Source organism: Ceraceosorus guamensis (genome assembly GCF_003144195.1).
Source record: "Ceraceosorus guamensis strain MCA 4658 unplaced genomic scaffold IE81scaffold_94, whole genome shotgun sequence".
Lineage (NCBI taxonomy): Eukaryota > Fungi > Basidiomycota > Exobasidiomycetes > Ceraceosorales > Ceraceosoraceae > Ceraceosorus > Ceraceosorus guamensis.
In genome coordinates, this window is record NW_020290089.1 from 1 (window position 1) to 20,960 (window position 20,960).

Sequence of the window (20,960 nt, forward strand, 5' to 3'; positions counted from 1 at the left end):
CCCCCCCCGCGGTCCATCCATCTTTCCTCCACCCTTGCGGGGTTTCTGCACGAGGCATGTGTGATGGCGGGAGAGCCGGGCGCAGTAGGTGCGTGTGTCCCATGATATTCGAGCGCAATCCTGAGCCCAGCCCAGCCCAGCCCAGCCCAGCGGAGTGTGGGGTGCGCTATTGTGAGAATGTGATGCTTGCTTGGGCTTGTGACGGAGCATGAACGAGTGAATCGTGTAATATGGATTGTGAATGTAAAAGGGGGGCCCTCACTCGCGGACCTGCTCAACTCGCGCCGGCGATACATTCAGGATTGACATGTATGTACACTCACACTTGCCTCTGAAATGTGTGCCTCGATGCTGGGCGTCGCGGTCGTGAGTCATGAGTCACGAGTGGGAGTGGTGCGCGGATCGCAAGGCGCAATTAAAGGAGGCGAGCAAGCGATGGCAAGCTAAGCCACACACACGGGAGGAATGCGCGCGCGGGAGAGGGATGCGTGCGTGCGTGCGTGCGTGCGTGCGTGCGTGCGTACCGTATGTAGGGTTAGCAATCGTGGCTGTCACAATCTTGATGAATACCGGTATGTGGCTGATGTCAAGATCCAATCGGTCATGGTCATCCCGGCTCGGCTTCGGCCAGACGCACGCGCGTATAGCGAACGGGCTGCAGCAATCACTTGAATCGTGAATCGTGAATCGCGCTTTGAGTGACAACAGTCACGAGCGACGAGTCCGAGTCCGAGTCGTGAGTATATGTCGCCCATCACAGTCGTTAAGTCGTTGGTGGTTTTCGTATCTTGAGCAACTCAGTCCGCTGGCTCCCCCCACCCACCCCCCGTGTCAGGTGCCCTCGATTCATCCATCATCCCACGTCCAAGCCGTCTGGCAAATCTCGACGTTCTGAAGCACGCTTCTTGCAAAAAAAAAGAAAGATATGTCGGAGTTTCAAAAGGGGGGGATAGTAAGAGCTGTCACGAGATGAAGGAGCGCCACGATGTAGCTCGACTGTGACTCACGCAATGCAGCGCGGGCATCCATCACGAGGCTCGGAGTTTGGAATCTTGGCAGAAATTGGGCCCAGGAATCTGGGCAAACAACTCACTGGGAAGCGGGTGGGGATCGGCTGTCCAACGAGCGTTAGCCAAAAAGGCAGAAGATTTCCCTTTTCGCAGCATCGATGGCGATGAGATTCATCCTACCGGCATCTTTTGGCCTCGCCCGCACGTGACCCGGCGTGTATACGATCAATGCGCGGCGCTGATGAGGTCGCGCAATGTGCATGCAGCAACGGCAACGCCGTGGCGCGGGCCGCCTCGTCGCTCACACGTGCGTGTGCGACCCCGCCGCGGGCAGCCTTGGGGGATTGTCTCTCCATCGACACTCACGACTTTCCTCCATCACGAATCGCGAGTCTGAAAGAATCTTCGGGGGCCGGGGGGGGGAAAAAATTTTTGTAGCAGAATTTTTCCTCGCCCGCGCGCATTTCTACGAGTGCGTAATTGTGACGATCGTCCTTATCGACGGATTCAAAGTGACGGTGGCCCCGTTACGTTGGTCACGCGTGAGCATGCTCGGGCAAGCTGGGGAGCCATGTATGGGGGGGGGGGGGGGGAAAGTCCGAGTGTACTGCTCTCTGTCCGCATCACACAAATAACAAAAAGAACAGAGCACCCATCTCGAGGTGCTCCTTGTGCATTTTGACAACGATGCCCACTCTTGAAGGATGGGTCGCAGATGTGATCGTGCCCCAAGGGTGTGCTTGACACTTGTTAAAGTGGATCTGCAAGCATGCTCGACGGGCGATACGCAACGACAACGAGCCTTTTCAGCGTTGGCGTCGACGGTGCACCCGCGCTGTCCCAATCGTGACATATCTCCGCAACTGCTCCAGCCTTTCCTTTCCTACACTGCCCTCCCCCCCCCCTCCTCGATTACATTTCCAACATAGCACTGACCATCTCGATGCGAAATAGTTGGCATTGGTGACACGAGCCGAAGAGATGTGCATGAGATGACAAGTGCAAAGCATAGAGGAGAAATCCGACAATGCGTCCCTCTGTTTGCCAGTTACGGTGCGAACGCCGCTGGCCAAGAGTGCGTGGGGAAAAATCCAAGTCGTTCGCGCGACATTTTTACGGTGGGCATGCAAAGCCGATCGAGAGCATCAAGTGGGAGGAGCGATGACGAATTTTTCGAGCAATTTTTGTCGCTTGGGCGTATCGGCGAACAAAGCTCTGACGAGCTTGGCGAGTTCGCGAGGCGAATAATCCACCAGAGCTGCCGCTTCGCTGTACAAGAAATCAATGTCTGCCAAGGAACCCGTGAGGATCTCGCAGAGGTAGGAGCACTTGAACCAGCTGGGCACAAAGAGCGCTACCGCTGTTTGCTCGGTCTGTGGACACGGCGGGCACAGGACAGGAATGGGCGCAAGTAACGTCAGCATGAGTGGCCAAAAAAAAAAAAAAAAAAAATAGGGCAAGAGATAGATGTGCGCACAGCGTGCGGCCTTGAGAGACTCACCCCGCTCCTCGGATCGACGAAAAGGTCTTCGAGCGGTGCGAGCAGCTTGACAGCCTCTGCGATCCTTTCGCTTTCCTTTTCCGAAATGTCTTCCAGATCTTCCACCTCGCTGAGCACTCTGGAAAGGACATGTTCCACCAGCGCACCAAGTGCCGACATTCGGTTGGGAGCCAGCAACACGTCTTTCCAAGCAGCATTCAAATTCTGCAGCTCCGTCACGCAAGCTCTGATGGATCTCTCAACAGCACCGCAACGTCCTGCATCGCTCGTGCCCACAAAGCTATCCGCCCCATCCAAGAGAGCGTCCAAAGAGGAGATTTGCATCGCAACGTGCGCAGCAAAGGTGTGCTGACCCAACATCGCCGTAGCTTTGGCAGTCGATGCCAGCTCCAACTTGGTCTCGGCGAATGCAGACTCTGATGATGCAGCTGCGATGCTCGACCACTCTTCTTGCAAGCGCAGAGCTGCGCGAGATAGGTAGGAGCAGTCGTTCAAAAACTGAGCAGCCAGCGCAGAGATCTGCAGAGCCGCTTCGTGCGCCGACGGTACGACGGCTCGGTACAGATCAAACACGTCGCGTATGCTGTCGAGCAAGACTTGAGGGTCGGGCGAAGCATCGTCTGCCTGCTTGGCGTCTGATCCGTTTGCAGCCCCTTCACCTTGCGTCGCTGCATGATTCAACAGCTCCTTTGCATCGGCCAAGATGTTTTCAGCGAGCGTAATCAGCAGCCGAGTGCGTTGAGAGATGAGCATCTTTGGACGTGCGATGGGAGGCCGCGTCGACTGCTGCGCCAGCTCACCCGCACCAGGTCTGCTGGTCGCGGGCGAAGCGCTGCGGTTCGAAGAGCGCGAGTCGGGTCTAGCACGCGCAGACCCAGAAGGTGTGACACTGCGCGAAGCACCAGCATTGCTGGCATTCCTCAACGTCGCCTGTCTCAGCTGCGGGGAGGGCGCTGCGCCCGTCAAAGGCACAGGCGAGGCAGATCGTCCACCCGGCGTTGAAGCAGCGGCAGAAGATCGAAGCGCCGTCCTTGAAGGACCGCGAGAGGCAGACGCGGATTTGGGGGCATGCGGAACAGCAATCTTCTCGGCTGGTGCTCGGTGTGAAGTCAGGTCTGGATCGGGCGCCGATGGATCCTCCTCATTCCATTCCCAGGCTTTGATCTCTTCCTTGCCCTTGCTGGACGAAAGTGCTTGCGAGTGCAGCTTGCTTTCCTGCTCTTGCACGTCAGTCGATTCGTCGACTCCCAATGACTCTTCCCACGCATCAAAGCCATCATCTTCCTTGTCCTCGAGGCGAGCGCTTGGCGTCGATAGCGCCGGGGCAGGAGGCACGATGGGCGTCGACACGCGACTAGGCCTGTCGTCGAGCAGAGGTTCGTCCCTCATCCGCGTCGGGGTGGAGGGTGGCAACGCAGCGTCCGAGCTGACCGAGCCGATCGTCGAAGTCCTCGAGAGCGATAGGTCAGCCTCGATGTCAGCCGGCGAGCTCATCGATGGTAGGGCGCGCGAGTTCGTGAGAGGCTGCGCAGAGCCTCCGACGGCCGGAGCTTCGGCTTGTACAGGTATTGCTGGAGGTGCAGAATACGTCGCCTGTGCATGCTCGTCCAAACGAGGCGTGGTCGGCGCATGCAGCTTGGGTGTGCCTGGCAGTGCCTCTTCCGACGCCGCTGACACAGAAGGAGCGGGCGCGGGCGCGGGCGCGAACGCGAGCGAGGGCGCGGCGGCAGGCTGCGTAGCCCGACTCATCGACTCGGAGCTCAGCGCATCGTTAGCTTGCGCTGGAATTCCGGATCCAAAGGAAAGCATGCTAGCGCGCTTAGCAGCTCTGATCGCTTGTTCCTCCGTCGAAAGGCCCCACGCGTCTTCCTCATCCTCTTCATTTTCATCGACACCTGTGAGCCCCGCATTCGCATCTTTGCTGCTCTCGTCTGCAGGCTGCGAGACCTTCGCATCCGCCGGCTCCGTGCCGACCTGCACGAGTCGAGCTGCTGGTGCTTGCGTTGGTGCCTGGACGAAGAGCGCACTGGCCCTCTTGGCTGCCCGAACAGCTTGCTCTTCAGATGATAGTCCCCATGCGTCTTCGTACTCATCCTCCGGTGCATCATTGTCGGTAGGCGACGCAGTGCTCTGAGGAGGAGCAGCAGCCGTGAAAGACTCAGACGCGCGAGGCCGGGGGGAAAGACGTGGTGCACTGGGCGCCTCCAGATCTCCCCAGGCGTGCTCCTCATCCGCATGCTCATCAGATTTTTGTGTCATGCCTTGCCGGAACGGTGATGGGACCTCTGCTTGCTCCCTCGCACGCTCGACGGGCGGCAAGATCAAGCTAGCCCTTTTCCTCGCCGCAACCTGTTCCTTTTCCTGATCCGTGAGACCCCAAGCGTCCTCGTCTATCTCCTCATCCAGATCCATGCCCGGCATCGCCGAAGGCTCCGAGTGCGCAGAAGCGAGCGCATTGTCAGCGTCTTGCGCAGGTCGAGATGATGATGGTCCTGGGGCCTCGTCGGCGAACCAGGCATCGTCCGAATCTTCAAGAGGCTGGAAAGACGTAGAGGACACGGCGTGTGCATTCTCAGCCTGTCCACTTGCTCCATTCTCATCCACGTCCTCATCGAATCCCCACGCATCCTGATCCTGCGCGACATTCAGAGGTGCTTGCGAATCTTGAGGAAGAGGTCCAGAGCCGAGCTGATCCGAAGGTCTGACGACTCGCACACCTCCCAGCGTCTTCTTTTTCGTCGTGCTAGTGCTGATGCTCGTGCCCACGTCTCGAGCTCGTGGCGTGGCTTTGGCGCGTTGTGCTACTCCTTTCGTTTCGTGCGCACGTCTCTCCTCCTCCGCATCGCCATCCCAGCCCCACGCATCTTCATCCACTTGTTCCTCGCCCACATTGCGCTCAGACTCGCTCTTTTCCCATTCCAGACCCACAGCGGCCTCCACTTCCCCCTCTTCGCTCTTCGTGTGACCCGTGGCCGTCAGATCCTGCAGGTGCGCCTCGACAGGCACACCTTCCCAACCCTCCTTGTCCATCAACGCCGCGCTCCTAGCCCTCTGCAAGTTACGTTCGACCAATCTACGCGCCCATTGTTGCGACACATCTCTTTCGAACTGCAAAAGAGGCTGCATCTCTTCCGCCAGCGATTTGCTTCGCTCTTGCGTATCAGACTTGTCGGACAAGAGGTCGAGAAGCGCGCGATGTAGTTCGAGAGACGTTCGAGCCACGTCTCGAGCTTGAGCGTACGTGTCTTTTCCCGACTCTGTGCGTAGCGAAGGCGGCAAAGAATGTCGAAGCGCACCGAGGAGGGATGAGATGTCGATCTGTCTTAGAAAGACTTGAGCGATAGGACCCACGACACGTTCGTCTGCCTGTCGTAGCCACACGAGGAACGAGACGATCGCTTGAGGAGCAGAAGAAGACGTCTCTGCTTCATGGCTGCGATGAGCGCTCCAAGAATCAGAGGTAGCGGATGCTTGCCAACACGACCGACCCCCGTCGCTCGATTCATCCAGGAGGGAGACGTGAAGCAGTCCCCGCAAGACGTCCAAAAGACGAGCAGCAAGACGTTCGAGAGTTTTGCCAGCTTGCTCGGCACTGATTGCCGCTTGAATCTCGAAAAGATTCGAGATTGGCGTTGGCTCGTTGGAAGTGGAATGTGCTGAGCGATGACATGAAAGGCTCGGTGATATCTGAGCTACGTCTGCAAGGTCCAAAGTCGGTGCACAGCTCTACAAGTCTGACTCACCGCGCGCACTTTTGGAGCAAAGGACGATCCAAGCGTCCTCTTCTCTCACGCTCAAGAATGCTTCACAAGCGCCTCTCAACTCCTGCGCGATTTCTCCCTCAAGCTCTGTCCAGTCTCTTGCGATGGCCCTAGCAGCCGTCGTCTTGCTCAACCATTCCTGCTCTCCATTCCCTATCGCGCTCACCTCTTCACTCGCTGACGTGTATGCATGCGCGAAGGCTTGAACGTTGAGAGGTCCTTGCGAGAGGAGCGATCGAAGCGACTCGATGGACTGACGTGCGCTGTGTAATGTCGAGAGGGCTGTGCGCAGTGCCCTGTTGCGCACCAGATCGCCTTTTGCTCGTTCGTAATTCCTCTGAATCGCACTTGGTGCTCCCTGAGCACGACGATGTGATCGAGCGGGTGAGTCAGGCACAAGCTTGAGCTGCGAGCCCACAAAAGCAATTGGGCACCCGCTCACCCGATCTTTCACTTCGCAAGCTCTTTGCACCCTCAATGTGAGCCCGTCGACTTTCTCGAGCACAGCTTGCAACCTATTCAAGTCCTTCTTCATGCTCTCTTCATTCTCCACCACACCCCGCGCCAAGTCGGACCTCAATCTCTGCACGTGAGATTCCAGCAGCGTTAGTTGTGCCGAGTAAGGCAGAGCGGTAGGACTTGTACCAGAGTTGGAGTTGGTGAAAGGTGGAACAAGAGACTGAAGAAAAGCTTCGAGCGAAGTGTTGTCGGAGGATGAGGGAGATGGTCTGGGATCGGTGCCCGTGCCCGTGCCCGTGCCCGTCGCTGTTCCTGCTCCAGCGCTCATTTGTGCTCTGGACTGCGTTCTATGGGCCGCCGTCCTTGCTTGCGCCATTCCATTCGAGCGGCAGCGCCCATTCGAAGGTGGGTGTGTTCGAGTAAGAGGTGATCTTGATCTCGAACGAGGGGAAGTGAGTGAGTGAGTGGAGATGGCGCACGAGTCGTCCGTCTAGCCAGTGTCTGAGTGGGCGAGGGATCGAGCGAGTGCACGGTGAGGGTGGGAAGAGCGATCGATGCGTTCATTGCACAGACAGTCAGAGTCTCCCATCATTCACGATTCACGACGGTGACTAGCGCCGCACCTAAAAGTCGCAGCGCAGCGCTGCCCTGGATCTCCAGCGACAGACAGCACGCACGCACGCAAGCACGCACGCACGGACATCCAATCGCGGTGAATCAACGCGCACAACTGTGACTTGACTCTCGACTCTCGACTCCCGCTCGACTCACGCACGCATACACACCCACCGCTCACCGCCTTCCTGCCGCACACCCCCAAGCGACGCAGCACAGAAACCGCCTCGACGACTCCAAAAGGCACTCGCTCGCACCAACTCTCGCACACATTCTGATTGCACTCACCGTGCCAATCGTCCTGAAGCTCATCTCTCCACTCCCTCGTCTCATTCCACACTCACACTTGCAATCAGATCAAAAGCCCGTGCCCTGGCACGCGCACCGAATCATCAGGCATTCAAAAGTCGATCTTCTCTGTGTGTAGTGATTCAGTACCTCTGATCATGATCGTTCAAGACAAGACGGGCGCGAAAGACGTGTGGTGGTGGTGGTGGTGGTGGTGAGGAGGAGCGGGGGCGGGAGCAAGCCGGATTGCCAAGTCGAGGGGATCGTATAGCCCAAAGTGTTGGGTGATGGGTTGGGGTGTGTAAGATACGATGCTTCGAGCAAGAAAATTTTCATAACATCAGTGGGCGATTCGGTGCGCTTGGTCGGGGTGGCGTGATGAGCAGCAGAATTGATGGGGGTGGGGGGGACAAGCGATGGGCAAGGATGAGGAAAAAAAAACTTCCGAACAAAAGAGGGCGCATTTTCCGTCGCCGGCCCCCTCTCTACTCGTTTCCAAATCCAAGACCCTCCTCCACCGCAAGGACCAATTTATCCTCGAGCTGCTTCTCGCTCTGATAAGGCGGCAAATCGATCCTGTTGAAGCACGTGTGGCTCTTGGGCAGCTGCGTAATCTCTCCGCTCTTTTCGATCGTGAAGCGTCGAGGCCCGTCGCTGCCTTGCAGGTCCTTGAATCCATTGACCGGAATCCTGCTCGTTCCCGTCGCGAATTGCAGCAACCTCGATTTGCGCTCTGCAGGCCAAGCCTTGACGCACTTCCAGAACCACTGCACCACCTCGTCTTGCTCCGTAAAGCCGCGGTAGTCGGTGTACCTCTTCCAGTCGTCAATGTCGATCTCGCTCATACCTCCGATCAGCAGTTCCAGCTCCCTCTCGTCGAACACGTTGATCAAATCTTGCGGAATCAGCTCCGTAAAGCCAGAGGAAAAGGCTTTGAACTGCTCCTCCACCCTCTTTTGAATACGCCACTCCGTCATCAGCTCGACGTACTCCGCCTTGTTCTCATCCGTCACATCGATCTCGCTGCCTCCAGGTTTCAGGTCCACCGTCACCATCTCTCCGAATTTGTCCTCCACCGCCGTGAAAGTCTCTTCCACCACATCCGCGATGGGATTGTTGAGCATCCACTGCAAGCTTCGGTGGTAGTCCGCATCCACGCTCTCTAGATCCGCCAGCGTAATCTTCTTGTTCAAGATCATCTTGTAGAAGCTGACGATAAAGTAGGCGTCCAAAAAGCGGCGGTGGAAGATGGCTAGACCGAGGACCCTTCCGATGAATTTGAAGTAGTTCAAGTGTTCCGGGTTGATGCCCGAATGAGGGTTGATCTGCAACGTGTAGTTGTCGTGCGCAGAGTACTCAAACAGGCAGTAGAACGGGTTGAACATCTCGTGACTGAGCAAGAAGAAGAACTCTCTAGAGAGACCACCATAATCCAGACCCTCTTCACCGTCAAACTTGATCATGAGGCGCTTCTTGAGATCATTGGGCTGCTGGCGCATAATCTCTGCGTAAGAGTCCTCAAAAATGTGCGTTCTGCGCACCTTGATGTGGCACTGACCCGGAATAGGTCGGAGGGCAGGTTGAGATCTGAAGTAGATGAGCTTGCGTCTAAAGTCGCGCTTGTACTGCGGCACGTTCTGATCCAAGCTGGAAGGCAAGCGCGGGTCGTCCCAGGTAGTCGTCTTGGTGTTGTGGTCCACAAAGTAGACTCTGGCAGTGGACGTCAGGCGCATCTCCCATCCAGAGGGTAGAGGTCCCAGCTGCGAGACGCTCTGAGGCTGAACCGTCAGGTTGTTGCCGTTGGGACCCATGATGCGAAGAATCTGCTGTCGACGCGGGTCGACCCAGGTCGTAGTGCGCGTGTTGTGATCCACAAAGTAAGGTCTTCCTTCGGGCGTGTGACGCTGCTCCCATCCAGCTGGCAGAGGTCCAGTGCCAGCCGTCGTGCTAGTGGTGCTAGCTGGCAGGTTGGTGTTTGCAGCGACGGTTCCAGCAGCTGGAGAAGCGGCAGCGGCCGCACCGGGTGAAGGCGGAGCGGCAGCTGCAGTCTGGAGCGCCGAACCAGGTCTGGCAGCGTTGACCGTGCTTCCATCCACACCCAGCATCTCGTCGGCGAGCGTGCGATTGGAGTGGCGCATGCGGTCACCGGCGGCATTGTTGGCAGCAGCGGCCTGATTGACGTTGCTGCTCATGCTGGGTCGAGTCCACGTCGTGGATCTGGTATTGTGATCAACGTAATAAGTCCTTCCGAGATGGTCGGTGCGACGTTCCCAGCCCTGTGGCAGAGCGCCTTGTTCATCGCTGCGAGCCTCGGGATTAGTGTTGCGTGGAGGAGCTGCGGACGGTGCAATCGCGCCGGATGGAGCTGTCGAGGTTCCGGTGGTGGAGCTGCGTCGAGACGATACGGCGCTGGTATCGGCGACCAAGGGGCGAGATCCAGACGACGATGCGCCAGCATCTCCGCCATTGGTGGGCGCATTGGCAGCGGTGCTACTGTTGTGAGGCTTGGGTGCACCATTAGCTCCCGTCTGACCCGAAGGCACCAGGGATGTAGAAGACGCATTGGCGTTGGTATCGGGAACCAAAAGGTTTGGAGCAGCGCCGGCATTGGAGTTGTTGACGATGGGAGTGGACACGTTGGTGTTCAGGTCGATGATGAGCTTTCCGTGCACGACGAGGTTGTCGTTGGATCTCTTGAGGTCGCGGGTGAGAAGCACCTTGCCTCCTAGTTCGAGGTCGAGCACCTGAGCCACGGGCACATTGATGACACCCAAGAAGCCCTGGTCGCGCTTCTTGAACTTCTTCTGATCGAAGATCTGAACAGCCAAGACGGAAGAGTCGTTGACGTTGACATCGAAGCTGTCGTTCCAGTAAGGGTTCAACGTCTTTTTGATGACGGAAGTCGTGTGCGTCTGTTCTCCATCCACCGTGACGATGGCGAACGGGTCGGGCAGACGAAAGACATCCCTTTTGGACAGACCATCAGCAGCCACCACTGTGATTCTGACCTTGCGAGTCAGCTGACCCGGGGCGCGGCTGTTGACCATTGTAGTGGGCGATGGAGCTGCTGTGGCAGGGACGGGAGTGTGGTCGCTCGAAGCAGACCTGGGTTGTGGGAAGGGTGGTGCGTGTGCGCCTGGAGCAGCAGCAGCAGAGTAGCTGGAACGGCCAGTGGCGGGATGTGCAGGAGGGGAAGGAGGATGGGGTGGCCGAGGCTGGACAGAGCCAGTCAGCGGATGAAAGAATGCGGCAGGGATGATGGGCGAGCAAGATCGAGTGAGGCCAGACGAGTTCGAGGTGCTGAGGCCAGGGATGAAGAACGCTTCAGCACGAATCCGAGGTCTGATTGGATGACTGACCGACCGACTGCGCGCGAGCGTAATGAGGGCGGGCGCAGCAGAATGTACTGTGCACTATAGCTGCTGCTGTGTGTGGTGCGGTGTGATGCGCGTTGTGCCGATGCAGAGATCACAATCTGTCGCAGGCGCTCAGAACAGATTGCTTACCGTTGGTCGGCAAATGTGATTTCGAATTTCGAATGAGATTTGTTGGCCCAAATGGAGGCGCTGAGAGGTGGTGTGAGCAGTGCGCAGGTTTGGCGCTCGCTGACTCGCTCGCTCGCTCGCTCTACACCAGATGGGTCAAGCAGAGGATGAGATGGAGTCGAGAGTAGGAGGAGATGGGATGAAGGATTGAGCGGAATCAAAAGACGACTGTGCCCATCGTGACAGTCACAAATGGATGGGGAGGGTGGTAGTCACAGTGATCAGGAGTCAGCCATGCGGCACCCATGCAACAGCAGGCTCAAGGGTCGAGGATGCAAGCTTGCACGCACGCGGGTGCGGCCATGCGCCAGTGTGAGTGACGAGTGACGTGACGAGTGACGAGTGACGAGTGACTCGCCCTTCACCTTATTGCGAAACTCTCGCGTCCGGCGCAGCACATCCATGCATCACGAATCACGCCGCGGCAAACTCGACCAGCGCTGCTGCTGCTGCTGCTGATGCTGCTTTATTGCTTGCATTGATGCATGGTCAATTGCGCGCTGAGCTCGGTCCGCGCCTCGCATCGCCCAGCTGAGCATGCGCCTATATACAAGGCAGCTAGGCACCTCGGCAGTTGTGGCGATCTGCGCTCCGGACCGTGAGTCGTGAGTCCTCCCATGCACCATGCACCATGCACCGCATGCATGCTCAAAATGCAACAACATGTGGTTGCGCGCGCCTGATTGACGTCTCGAGCAAGAGTTGACGGCTGCTGCTGACGGGGCGACGCACACCCGCAGCAGTCGCACAGCACCACATCTCGAGCTGTGTTCTATCGTCGCGCGAGTGCCATGCATGGGCGAATGAATGCATGCAGGCACCATTTTCGATTCAGATTTGACGCGAGGGCAAGGCGACGAGCGTGCGTGCGCTCGAAGTACGCGCGCGCGCGCGGCCTGGAGGTGGATTTTGATGGGAGCATATGGTACCTTTGCTGTGATCGTACGCGTGATGCAAACCTGCCGGGTTCTGCGAGGTGTACTGTAGCACCTATATTCCTCATGCATGAGTAGACACATGAGACGTGAGAGGCAACTCAAGCTATACATCAGGCGGAGGACCTGCGCGCGGCTATGTCTTATCCCCGGGCGAGGCTGTGCTCCGCCTCTCATGCACTCGTCGCGACTCGCGACTCGCAACTCACTTGCGAATCACGAATCACGAATGCTGGCCCAACTCTGTGCCACAGCAGCAAGCAGTCAACGACTCAGAGTCACGTGCTGTGACTCGACGTCTAACCGCCCAGACTCCTGAAAACTCAACACTCAACACTCAACACTGATGCGTGACCAATTTGTGAATCGCAAAACTCCAAGGCGACCGATCTGCATGAGGTTGCGCGCTTGCGTGCGCGCGCGCTCGCTGGTGCAATCGCGAGCGTGTGGATTGGAGTCCCTATATTCGGAACCAGGTGAAACTTTATTCGGATCGTACGGCCACCAGGGCCGTACCGCAGTCAAGGAACACGGCTGCTAGCGCCGTACCAAAGGGGTCAAAATTGATACAGCTCTGTGAGCTGTATAGCAGTGGAGCTGTGTACGGCTTGCATGGCCGTATCAATCTCAACCATACGGCTCCCAAAGCCGTACGCAGGCCAAGCTCTTGTTCTGTGTGCTGTGCGCTGTAATCGCCCTTTGCTTGCGGCGTGAGTTTGTAATCAGAGCATTTAAAAATTCAAATTAGACTTCCAACATTTTGTAACCAAATTGAGAGGTGCACTTGTAATGGCTCACGTGCATTTGTAATTGGGGCTTATGAAATGTATCTCCATTATAGGCATCCTTGCGCGCGTTGATTACAAAACCTTGCACGGCTTGCACAGCCGTATCGCTCAAAATCTAGTACGGTCATGAGAGCCGTATGATCCGAATAAAGTATGCGCGGGTTCCGAATATAGGGACTCTGTGGATTGTGTGCGCACTAATGCGCGACAAGACCTTTCGTACGAGAAATCGCGCCAGGTTCAAAAAGTTGGGGATTTCGAGATTTCAAGATTCACATCGGCGCGAGCGCGACCTTTGCAGCGAGGCGCTTCCTCTGACCTCGTTTCAGCCGAGCTTGCCTCCACCATCTCTCTCTCTCTCTCTCTCTCTCTCTCTCTCTCTCTCTCTCTCTCTCTCTCTCTCTCTCTGCACGCCTCCATAACAAGAGTCGAACAGCGAGCCTGTGCGCAGTCTCCCAAGGCAGCTAAGGCTAGGTGCTTGATTGACATCCCCAAGCAATACATCGTCCCCACTTCCCCACGGCAGATTTAGGCTCAGAGACGCAAGGTTGGCAATGCCCAACTTGAGCAGCATGGCCAAGGATTCGCGCTTCGACATCAGCGCGTGGGAGGGAGCAGCTGGATCTCCAAATACCGCCGCTGCAGCCCCAAAGAAGCGCAAGAGGAACATGTTGATTAGCGAAGCGCCATCGCCAGAGTCTTCATCACGAGCCATTGCAGCCTCACCACGCGCGGAAGAGGAGGAGGGGGATGATGATGATGATGATGATGATGATGGAGCGGATGCAGACTCGGCAGAAGAGCAGGAAGATGGTGTTCAAGAAGATCCGGTCATCTCCCGCACGGTCAAGCCTTTGACTCGGGCCGAGCTAGAGGCGTACGAGGCCAAAGAGAAGCGTAAAGGCTTGATCTACATCTCGCGCGTTCCTCGAGGCATGACACCGTCCAAAGTGCGTCACTTGCTCTCTCAATTCGGCGACGTTTCTCGCCTCTTTCTTCAAGATGGCAGTGCGGGTGCTCAAGCGAAGGGGTCAAATCAGGGGCCAAGGGACAAGAAGAAGAAGAAGAAACACGTGTCGGCCAACTACACGGAAGGATGGGTGGAATTCGAGGACAAGAGAGTGGCTAGGGGTACGGCGGAGTTGCTCAACGCTCAACCTATCGGCGTGGCGATGGGAAGCTGTTTTGGAGGAGGTGGAGGTGGCGCAAAAAAGGGCGGGTTGGGTCATAGCAAGCGAAGATGGAGAGACGAGGTTTGGACTATGCGCTACTTGCCCGGCTTCAAGTGGAACAGGTTGAGCGAACAGTTGGGTGAGTGTGTGTGTGTGTGTGTGCGCTGTCGAGGATCGGTGCGGTGCTCAAGAATCGACGCCATGGAATCGAATGCTACATGCGACTATGGTAGCCGTCCATCTACCCCTCCTGTACAATGCTTACGCTTTGCCTTTCCCCATCCACTCTCTCAGCAAACGAAAGAGCATCTCACAAATCTCGCTTGCAAGCTGAGCTTTCTCAATCCGCAACGGAGCAACGTGACTATCTCAAAAAGGTCGAGAGGGCTCGCGTGCAAAGGTCCAAATTGGAGCGGCTCGAAGCGCGTCGAGCTTCCGCCTCCGCCTCCGCCTCCGCCTCCGCCTCTGCAATCGAGTCCCTCACCGGCTCGGCCAAGGACCCCGACGCATCTGGCAGCAAGAAGCGAATGGAAAACGAGAGGATGCACACTTTTAGACAGCGCGGAGCTTTGAGTTCGGATGTGAGGGACAAGCAGGCAAAGATGGATCTGAATTCCGACTCGAAGAGGCTCATCAAGCGCACCAAACAGTCGTCCGTGCCCGACGACGCGCTCAATCGGGTGCTTGGTCAGATCTTCTGACGATGAATGCCAGCTGCTTTTTTTTGCCTTTGCAAATGTGCTCGCCTTCGTTGCACGGTGTGTCGTTCTTGATGAGTACGTGCAGTGTATCATGGCCCTAAACAACTGTGCATCTAGCCATGTCAAAGTGCACCCTATCGGCCAGCAGAATGGGGGACTTCTTCGAGGCTGAGGCTAGTCGAGACAGCCACATCACGCCGAGACCACATTGTTCTACACAGCATTGTCATTGCACGCTCAAACGCGCAGCGATGGCAGTGAGAACACGAAAGGGGGAGTCAGAGGGAAGCGCTGCTGCGGGCGCACGAGCCTCGAGCCTCGGAGAAGGGGGGACATGGTGGTGTAGGGTGCATGATGTGAAAGGTACAAGTATGGTGTGTAAGAGAGAAAAGACTAAGGGCGCCTGCCCGACGCTCGAGAATCCGATGCTCATCACAGACGATGCTTCGAAGCTCCATTAGCGCGTCCCATTCTCCCCTTTTCGATTTCGCCGCGATGCTAGTCCGCCTGGTACTAGCGTAGCGTCTTTCTACTATCGCGTTAGAGGCTGCTTTAAGAAGCGGGTGCACCGGCTCCACGACCAACGCCTCCGAAACGAGGTTGGTAGTCGCCGGGAGCGGCAGACTCCTTCTTGCGGTACTCGCGGTCTCCACCGTCGCGGTCGCCGCGAGGAGGACGGTAAGCGCCATCGCGGGCACCACCTGCACCTCCCAAGGGACGAGAGGGACGAGCAGGACGCTTGTGCGTTGCGGGAACAATCTCAGCTGGGAGATGAAGGTACTCGCGCAGGTACTCCAGACCCTGTCGAGCCGGGAAAATACCCAGATCCAGGTAAGCTATTCGCATCCGAGCCTCCGCTACGCTGCGACGTGGCAAGACGAGCAGACAATCCGCCAACTCACCTCGTTTGTCAGAGTGTAAAAGTACCATTGCCAGCTGAATTGAGTGTGGACGTAGCCTCGAGAAGTGAGGCTTTGGCAAGCCTTGATCACTTGGAGGTTGGGAACATCCTCGAGCTCCGGATGAGCAATCTCGAAGTTCTTGGGAGCTACAAGAACACCCTCCTTGAAGAGAGCAGAGTAGATGGCTCGGCGGTTCTCCTTGGGAATGATCACTAAGGGGAGGGGATGATATGCGCACATCGACAGCGTCAGTCTCGCCGCTACCCATTCGCGGGAGCATGCTGCTGCATCACGGCCTCTCCGAGGTTAACCTGCTCATCGCGGCGCTGCCCTGAACATTAGACTTGCGAACCTGCACGACATGCTCATAGCGCCCGCCACCTTCCTCCACCAATGTCTCGACCACCGTCTATCACCGAGCAGGTTGCAATTCTCAACCCTCCGCTGCGGTGCCACTTCTCATTGCCAAGCTCTTCGTCTTGCATTCCTCGCTCCTACTCACTCTTGAACGATGCTCGGGTTGAAGAGGGTCAGTTGATTGTTCAATTCGCGAGCGAATAGGAACTTTGTTCTTGATGGAAAGTGTTGGGGCCGGTGACGAGCGGATCCTGAGTCTGAGGTGGTTGGTGAAGAGGCAAATGTAGGTGAGATTCGTTCACGTCAAGGGCGAAGTACCTGGCGCGGTGGAGCGCGTGCATGCACGATCTTCGACACGCCACGTGGACGAGGGTTAGCGCGCGCGCGGCGCGCGCCCGCGCCGACATGAGGAGCGGATCGTCCGCACGCAGAAGCAGGCCGCAGCTTGAGACAGAGCTGCGCTGCGCTGATGCAACGTCCGAGGATCCATCTCGAATTTCGTGCAGCAGACGCGGCTTGGGGCAGAAAGTCGCAGTCGAGTCGACTTACTTGTGCTTGGATCAGAGGTGCGGCCTCGACTCACCCAGCATCGCAACGAATAGCGCTTTGTCCTCTACCACTACCCAACAGCATTCAACTCCTTCGTCAAGAATAGGACAAGATGGTCAACGTTCCCAAGACTCGTAGAACTTACTGCAAGGGTAAGCCTTGCAAGAAGCACACGTGAGTGTCGTTCAGGTAGCGTGAAGGGAGAGATTGGAAAGGGAAGGAGGAGAGCAGACAAGCAATGGGAGGGTAAAGGAAGGAAAGGGCACGAGGGAGCTTTGAGCAAGAGGCAGTCACGTTGAGCAAGTGAAGTGGCACAGGCGGATGGCTGAGATGAGGAGTGTCGAACAACGCTCGGGACCGAGCGCACGAGCAGCACGAGTTAGGACAAGGTGGCAAAGCAGGATGCTGATCAATTCCCGAACTTTGCTCCCTCTTGCTGCATCGTTCATTGCGACATTTCGATCGAGATAGCCCTCACAAGGTGACCCAGTACAAGACCGGAAAGGCGTCCTTGTACGCTCAGGGAAAGCGTCGTTACGATGCCAAGCAAAAGGGTTACGGTGGTCAGACCAAGCCCGTCTTCCACAAGAAGGCAAAGAGTGAGTAGCTTTGAGACCGGAACAGTGCGGCAGAGTTCATGGGAGACCGTCGCTGCAGCGCAATGGTAGCTGGTGTCGGGTGATGCGAGAGTCGCTAGACGGGCGTGGCGTAATAGGCGGGAACGAGGTCACAGCAACAGGCTCGAGATGGAGGCGAGGCATTTGGTCGACGCCCGGCGTTTAGCTTTTGGAGACAAACACATGCCGTTGCGCGTGTCCATCGGAAGTGAGAGGTGCTTGTTGCTCTGCGCATGAGCGAAAGTCCTACTCGAGCCGAAGGGATGGTCTATGCCCAGTTGCCTCGCGCCGCAGCTTGAGATGGAGCGCCAGCGCTAGCCGCTTGCAGTCGACGCGAGCAAACAATTCTTCTCAATGCGATCTGAGCGAGGCCATGAAAAGTTGACGGATTTGCGCCATTCTCCGACTCACAGCTACCAAGAAGGTCGTGCTGCGTCTCGAGTGCACCGCATGCAAGTACAGATCTCACGTCGCCTTGAAGCGTTGCAAGCAGTAAGTCACGCCTGCTCGCGTAGCGCTTCATGCTAGACATCCATGCCGACCCATTCTCCCCATTCATGCCTTGCTTCAGCTTCGAGCTCGGCGGAGAAAAGAAGTCGAAGAACGCTGCCATCTCCTTCTAAACGAGCGACTTGGGTCCCGCGGCCTTTGCGCCACACATCTCGCTTGGCTTGGCTCTTTCCTTGTTCGCTGTCCACCCGATCCAGACTTGCTCGTCACACTCCCGCCGATCAAGCTGGGCCGTGGTTCTTGTACCAAACACGAATCGACCCACATATGCAATCAAGCAGCATGGGGCGCTCAGCCCAATCACATGATCGAGTGTAGTTTCGAAGGTGCCTGTTGCGCAGTACTCGCGATAGGAGCGCGCAAGGCGCATGCGAACTGGTGTGCGTCTGTCATATCGCTGGCGCCGCCCGTACCACTTCAATTGTGATAGCTCATTCGCGATGCTTCATTCGCGGGTCACGATCGAATTGCTTGTGGGCACGCTTCATGACTGCTCGGCTAGCGTCGCAGCGCTCGCAGCCAACATCTCAACCCGCCTCTGGCCCCGAGGATTAGCGACGCCAGATTGAACAGGCTCGCTGCGTCACCTCTTCCTGCTCGCGATCTCATCAGGCTTCAGTCTCGAAAACGGTTTGGGGTTGTACAGATTGACACGTCGAGGATAGTGACAATATTCGGATGAAGCTTTTTCACGCGATTGCGCTTGTGACAAGCCGCACCGGTGTGCGTTTGTGTGCGGACGTATGGTGTACCTTTCAGGCACGCATAAGGTCGTAGCTGAACTGCATGAGCGAACGAGGATGGGTCGGTGATGTGCTTCGAAATGCGGAGATGGTTGGGCCGTACACCCCGTTTACTTCTTGCTGGCGGCTGCCTTGACGACGAGCTTCACCACCTTGGCCTCCTCGACCAGGAATGCTCGGATGATCCTGCGCGTCAGGTGGAAAAGATCATCGATCAGCATCTTGCTTGCGGCTTGTGCGCGACCTAACGTGCGATGCGCATGCTGCGATCTATCCAGCCTCGAACACCTCCCCCTCCCTGCTCCTCTTGCAGACGCTCACCTGGTGCGAACGCAGTTGGCGCATCTGGAACCACCGTAAGCGCGCTGAACAGTCTTGTTGGTCTTCGAGACGGTAGCGTACTCTCTAGGTCTCAAAGCCTTGACACCGGCCAGAGCAGTGTGGCAATCACCGCATTTGGGAGAAGTTGGCAGCTTCTTGACGTGCAGGTAGCGCAACTTTCCTCCGGGAGTCTTGATCACGCGTCTACGGTTAGACTTGGTGTTGTAAGGAGTGCGCTTGCGCAGAGTAAGACGCTCGACCATCTGTGCGAACGTGACGTGTGAGTTCGGGTCAGCATGCTGGAACGCTGGACGAGGGTGGGTGGAGTTGCGCATAAAAGTGCAGGAATGCTTGCCGCCAGGCAGCTATTCGAAAGACTGTTGGACTTGCCCATAAGCGGCACTCCCTCGCGACGAGCCCGCACGCATGTTCGAGGAAGCGTTCCAAACAGGCCACCTTCCGTAACCACCCTTAGCCACAAGCTCAACTTCTAGCGCTGTGCCCATCTGCCTTTTTACCCCTCGTCCACTCAAAAATACTAAACGATCTGTCCAGAGCACCATAGCCCCCGCTGACCGCTACCAGTCTCCGCACCACCCCGCCGAGTCCTCGCACTACATTCCCTCCCATGCAAAGACGTAGGGAATGCTGATGCTCACTTTGATGAAGTTGCGGTTGTTGACGACGTGTTAGAAGGCTGTTGGCGGTTGTTGGTAAAGAGATCGTGGAGGACAGCGAGCAATGGCGATGACAGCACGATTCATCGCACACGCCAGAAAGTCCAAAGTTCAAGTCCACCTGCACGCCTGCCTTGTGCAGCGCGCAAGCCGCGCCGCCCCCTGCGCAATTGCTCGTCAGAACAATTGAAGTTGAATCGCTGCTGCGGTCGAGCATTACAAATTGCGTCTACCGCCGCGCCCGCTGATGGAAGTTTTGTTAATGCGCGATATCGCCACGTGGAGCGCCTGCACCTGCAGAAAAGGCGTGCCAGGCTCTGGCACCGCGCACCATCAGATGCAGCGTCAGCTCAGCTCAGCCTAGCCTTGCACGGCGCGCGAGCGGGCGACCGGACAGGCGGACGCACAGCTGGGCTGCACGTTGTCGCAGACTTGAAATCTGTTGGCGGCTGGCTCCATCGCTCTCTGACGCGCGACCTCCGGCAACCCCCACCTTTCTCGCACCACCACGCTCGACAATTTGACAAGCGACTCCTTCAGCAGGTCAGTACGCAATGTCTTGACTCGGAGATGATGACTGTCCGGCATCTGGAACGTTGGACTAGGAAACATAGGACGTGGAGGCGAGAGGTGCTGGACGGGAAATCGGGTGGCGAGATGGGCTCATCGCTCGGGGTCAGCTTGCACTTGAAGGGCGGCGATGCTGGGGAGTCGCAGCGCCAAAAGTGGGCAAACCTTGCAAAGGGGTTGGTGCAGAGGCAAGCAGCGAGGTCGTCGCTCAGCCGTGCGCTGTACCGACCAGGGCTGAGATCGCGTCGTCAATGACTCTGGCTCAGTTGCGGTCAACGGTGGCCTCTGCCTTACCGACGTCCATCCGTCCGCCTGCTCTGCCGCTACCGTACTCGGGCGCGCTCCGTATCTGCAAACAGGATGCGCGAGCATGATCGCTTTCTAGCAAGCAAGTACTGACATGCAATTGACCTTTTTCTGCATCTCAGTCCAACTTACACCCAGCACAACACACTTTCGAGGAGTAGTACAACTTGCAAAATGGGAAAGGTTCACGGATCATTGGCTCGTGCCGGAAAGGTCAAGTCTCAGACTCCCAAGGTCGAGAAGCAGGAGAAGCCCAAGCAGCCCAAGGGTCGCGCTAACAAGCGAAACCTGTACAACCGGTAAGTGCTCGCATCTGAGAGATCAAGTTCGGACAGGTCTGAGATGGGATGATGCTGCAGATGAGCGCTTGTCGTGGAGACCAGCATGACGAGAACGACGAGTCGTGACCGCTCCGATCACTCACGAGATCATTTCTCATACCGCACTACAGCCGATTCGTCAACGTCGTCGTTGGACCCGGTGGCAAGCGTCGTGCCAACGCTCAAGGCGTGAGTTTGGGCCCCTCACTTTCGCACAAAGATTGTCGCTGATCGTTCTACCTTTCTTGCCACAGCAATAAACGTCTCGGACAGGTTGTATGCTCGCCATGATTGTCTAGCTTGTCACGTTTCG

General features: G+C 57.1%; 8 protein-coding genes across 8 annotated transcripts; 3 read left to right on the plus strand and 5 right to left on the minus strand.

Annotated features, from left to right (window-relative positions):
- Positions 1-2,155: 2,155 nt before the first annotated feature.
- On the minus strand, positions 2,156-2,670 carry IE81DRAFT_294297 (hypothetical protein; the record flags this gene model as incomplete). Its single annotated transcript, XM_025512048.1, has 2 exons — positions 2,156-2,377; positions 2,512-2,670. The coding sequence occupies 2 exons, from the start codon at positions 2,668-2,670 to the stop codon at positions 2,156-2,158; spliced, it is 381 nt and encodes a 126-aa protein (XP_025366949.1).
- Positions 2,671-5,122: 2,452 nt separating this feature from the next.
- Positions 5,123-7,300, minus strand: IE81DRAFT_257127 (hypothetical protein). The gene is made up of 3 exons (XM_025511364.1): positions 6,255-7,300; positions 5,905-6,167; positions 5,123-5,459 (listed from the first exon to the last, which is right to left on the minus strand). The coding sequence occupies exons 1-3, from the start codon at positions 7,105-7,107 to the stop codon at positions 5,313-5,315; spliced, it is 1,263 nt and encodes a 420-aa protein (XP_025366950.1). The 5' UTR covers positions 7,108-7,300; the 3' UTR covers positions 5,123-5,312.
- Positions 7,301-7,899: 599 nt separating this feature from the next.
- On the minus strand, positions 7,900-11,040 carry IE81DRAFT_257136 (HECT-domain-containing protein). The gene has a single exon (XM_025511365.1). The coding sequence runs from the start codon at positions 10,679-10,681 to the stop codon at positions 8,120-8,122; it is 2,562 nt and encodes an 853-aa protein (XP_025366951.1). The 5' UTR covers positions 10,682-11,040; the 3' UTR covers positions 7,900-8,119.
- A 2,234-nt stretch (positions 11,041-13,274) lies between these two features.
- On the plus strand, positions 13,275-14,791 carry IE81DRAFT_326158 (hypothetical protein). Its single transcript, XM_025514743.1, has 2 exons — positions 13,275-14,213; positions 14,369-14,791. The coding sequence occupies exons 1-2, from the start codon at positions 13,475-13,477 to the stop codon at positions 14,773-14,775; spliced, it is 1,146 nt and encodes a 381-aa protein (XP_025366952.1). The 5' UTR covers positions 13,275-13,474; the 3' UTR covers positions 14,776-14,791.
- Positions 14,792-14,983: 192 nt separating this feature from the next.
- IE81DRAFT_326159 (hypothetical protein) lies at positions 14,984-16,303 on the minus strand. Its single transcript, XM_025514744.1, has 3 exons — positions 16,180-16,303; positions 15,678-15,889; positions 14,984-15,576 (listed from the first exon to the last, which is right to left on the minus strand). Coding segments are annotated over exons 1-3 (462 nt in total). The 5' UTR covers positions 16,181-16,303; the 3' UTR covers positions 14,984-15,327.
- Positions 16,304-16,695: 392 nt separating this feature from the next.
- On the plus strand, positions 16,696-17,823 carry IE81DRAFT_294325 (putative RPL42B-ribosomal protein L36a.e; the record flags this gene model as incomplete). The annotated part of the gene is made up of 4 exons (XM_025512049.1): positions 16,696-16,757; positions 17,055-17,182; positions 17,614-17,692; positions 17,772-17,823. 4 exons carry the CDS (start codon positions 16,696-16,698, stop codon positions 17,821-17,823), a joined length of 321 nt encoding a protein of 106 aa, XP_025366954.1.
- Positions 17,824-18,563: 740 nt separating this feature from the next.
- Positions 18,564-19,037, minus strand: IE81DRAFT_349841 (ribosomal protein L34e; the record flags this gene model as incomplete). The annotated part of the gene is made up of 2 exons (XM_025516451.1): positions 18,564-18,639; positions 18,775-19,037. The coding sequence occupies 2 exons, from the start codon at positions 19,035-19,037 to the stop codon at positions 18,564-18,566; spliced, it is 339 nt and encodes a 112-aa protein (XP_025366955.1).
- Positions 19,038-20,501: 1,464 nt separating this feature from the next.
- Positions 20,502-20,938, plus strand: IE81DRAFT_349842 (putative 40S ribosomal protein S30; the record flags this gene model as incomplete). The annotated part of the gene is made up of 3 exons (XM_025516452.1): positions 20,502-20,626; positions 20,779-20,836; positions 20,921-20,938. The coding sequence occupies 3 exons, from the start codon at positions 20,502-20,504 to the stop codon at positions 20,936-20,938; spliced, it is 201 nt and encodes a 66-aa protein (XP_025366956.1).
- Positions 20,939-20,960: the final 22 nt, after the last annotated feature.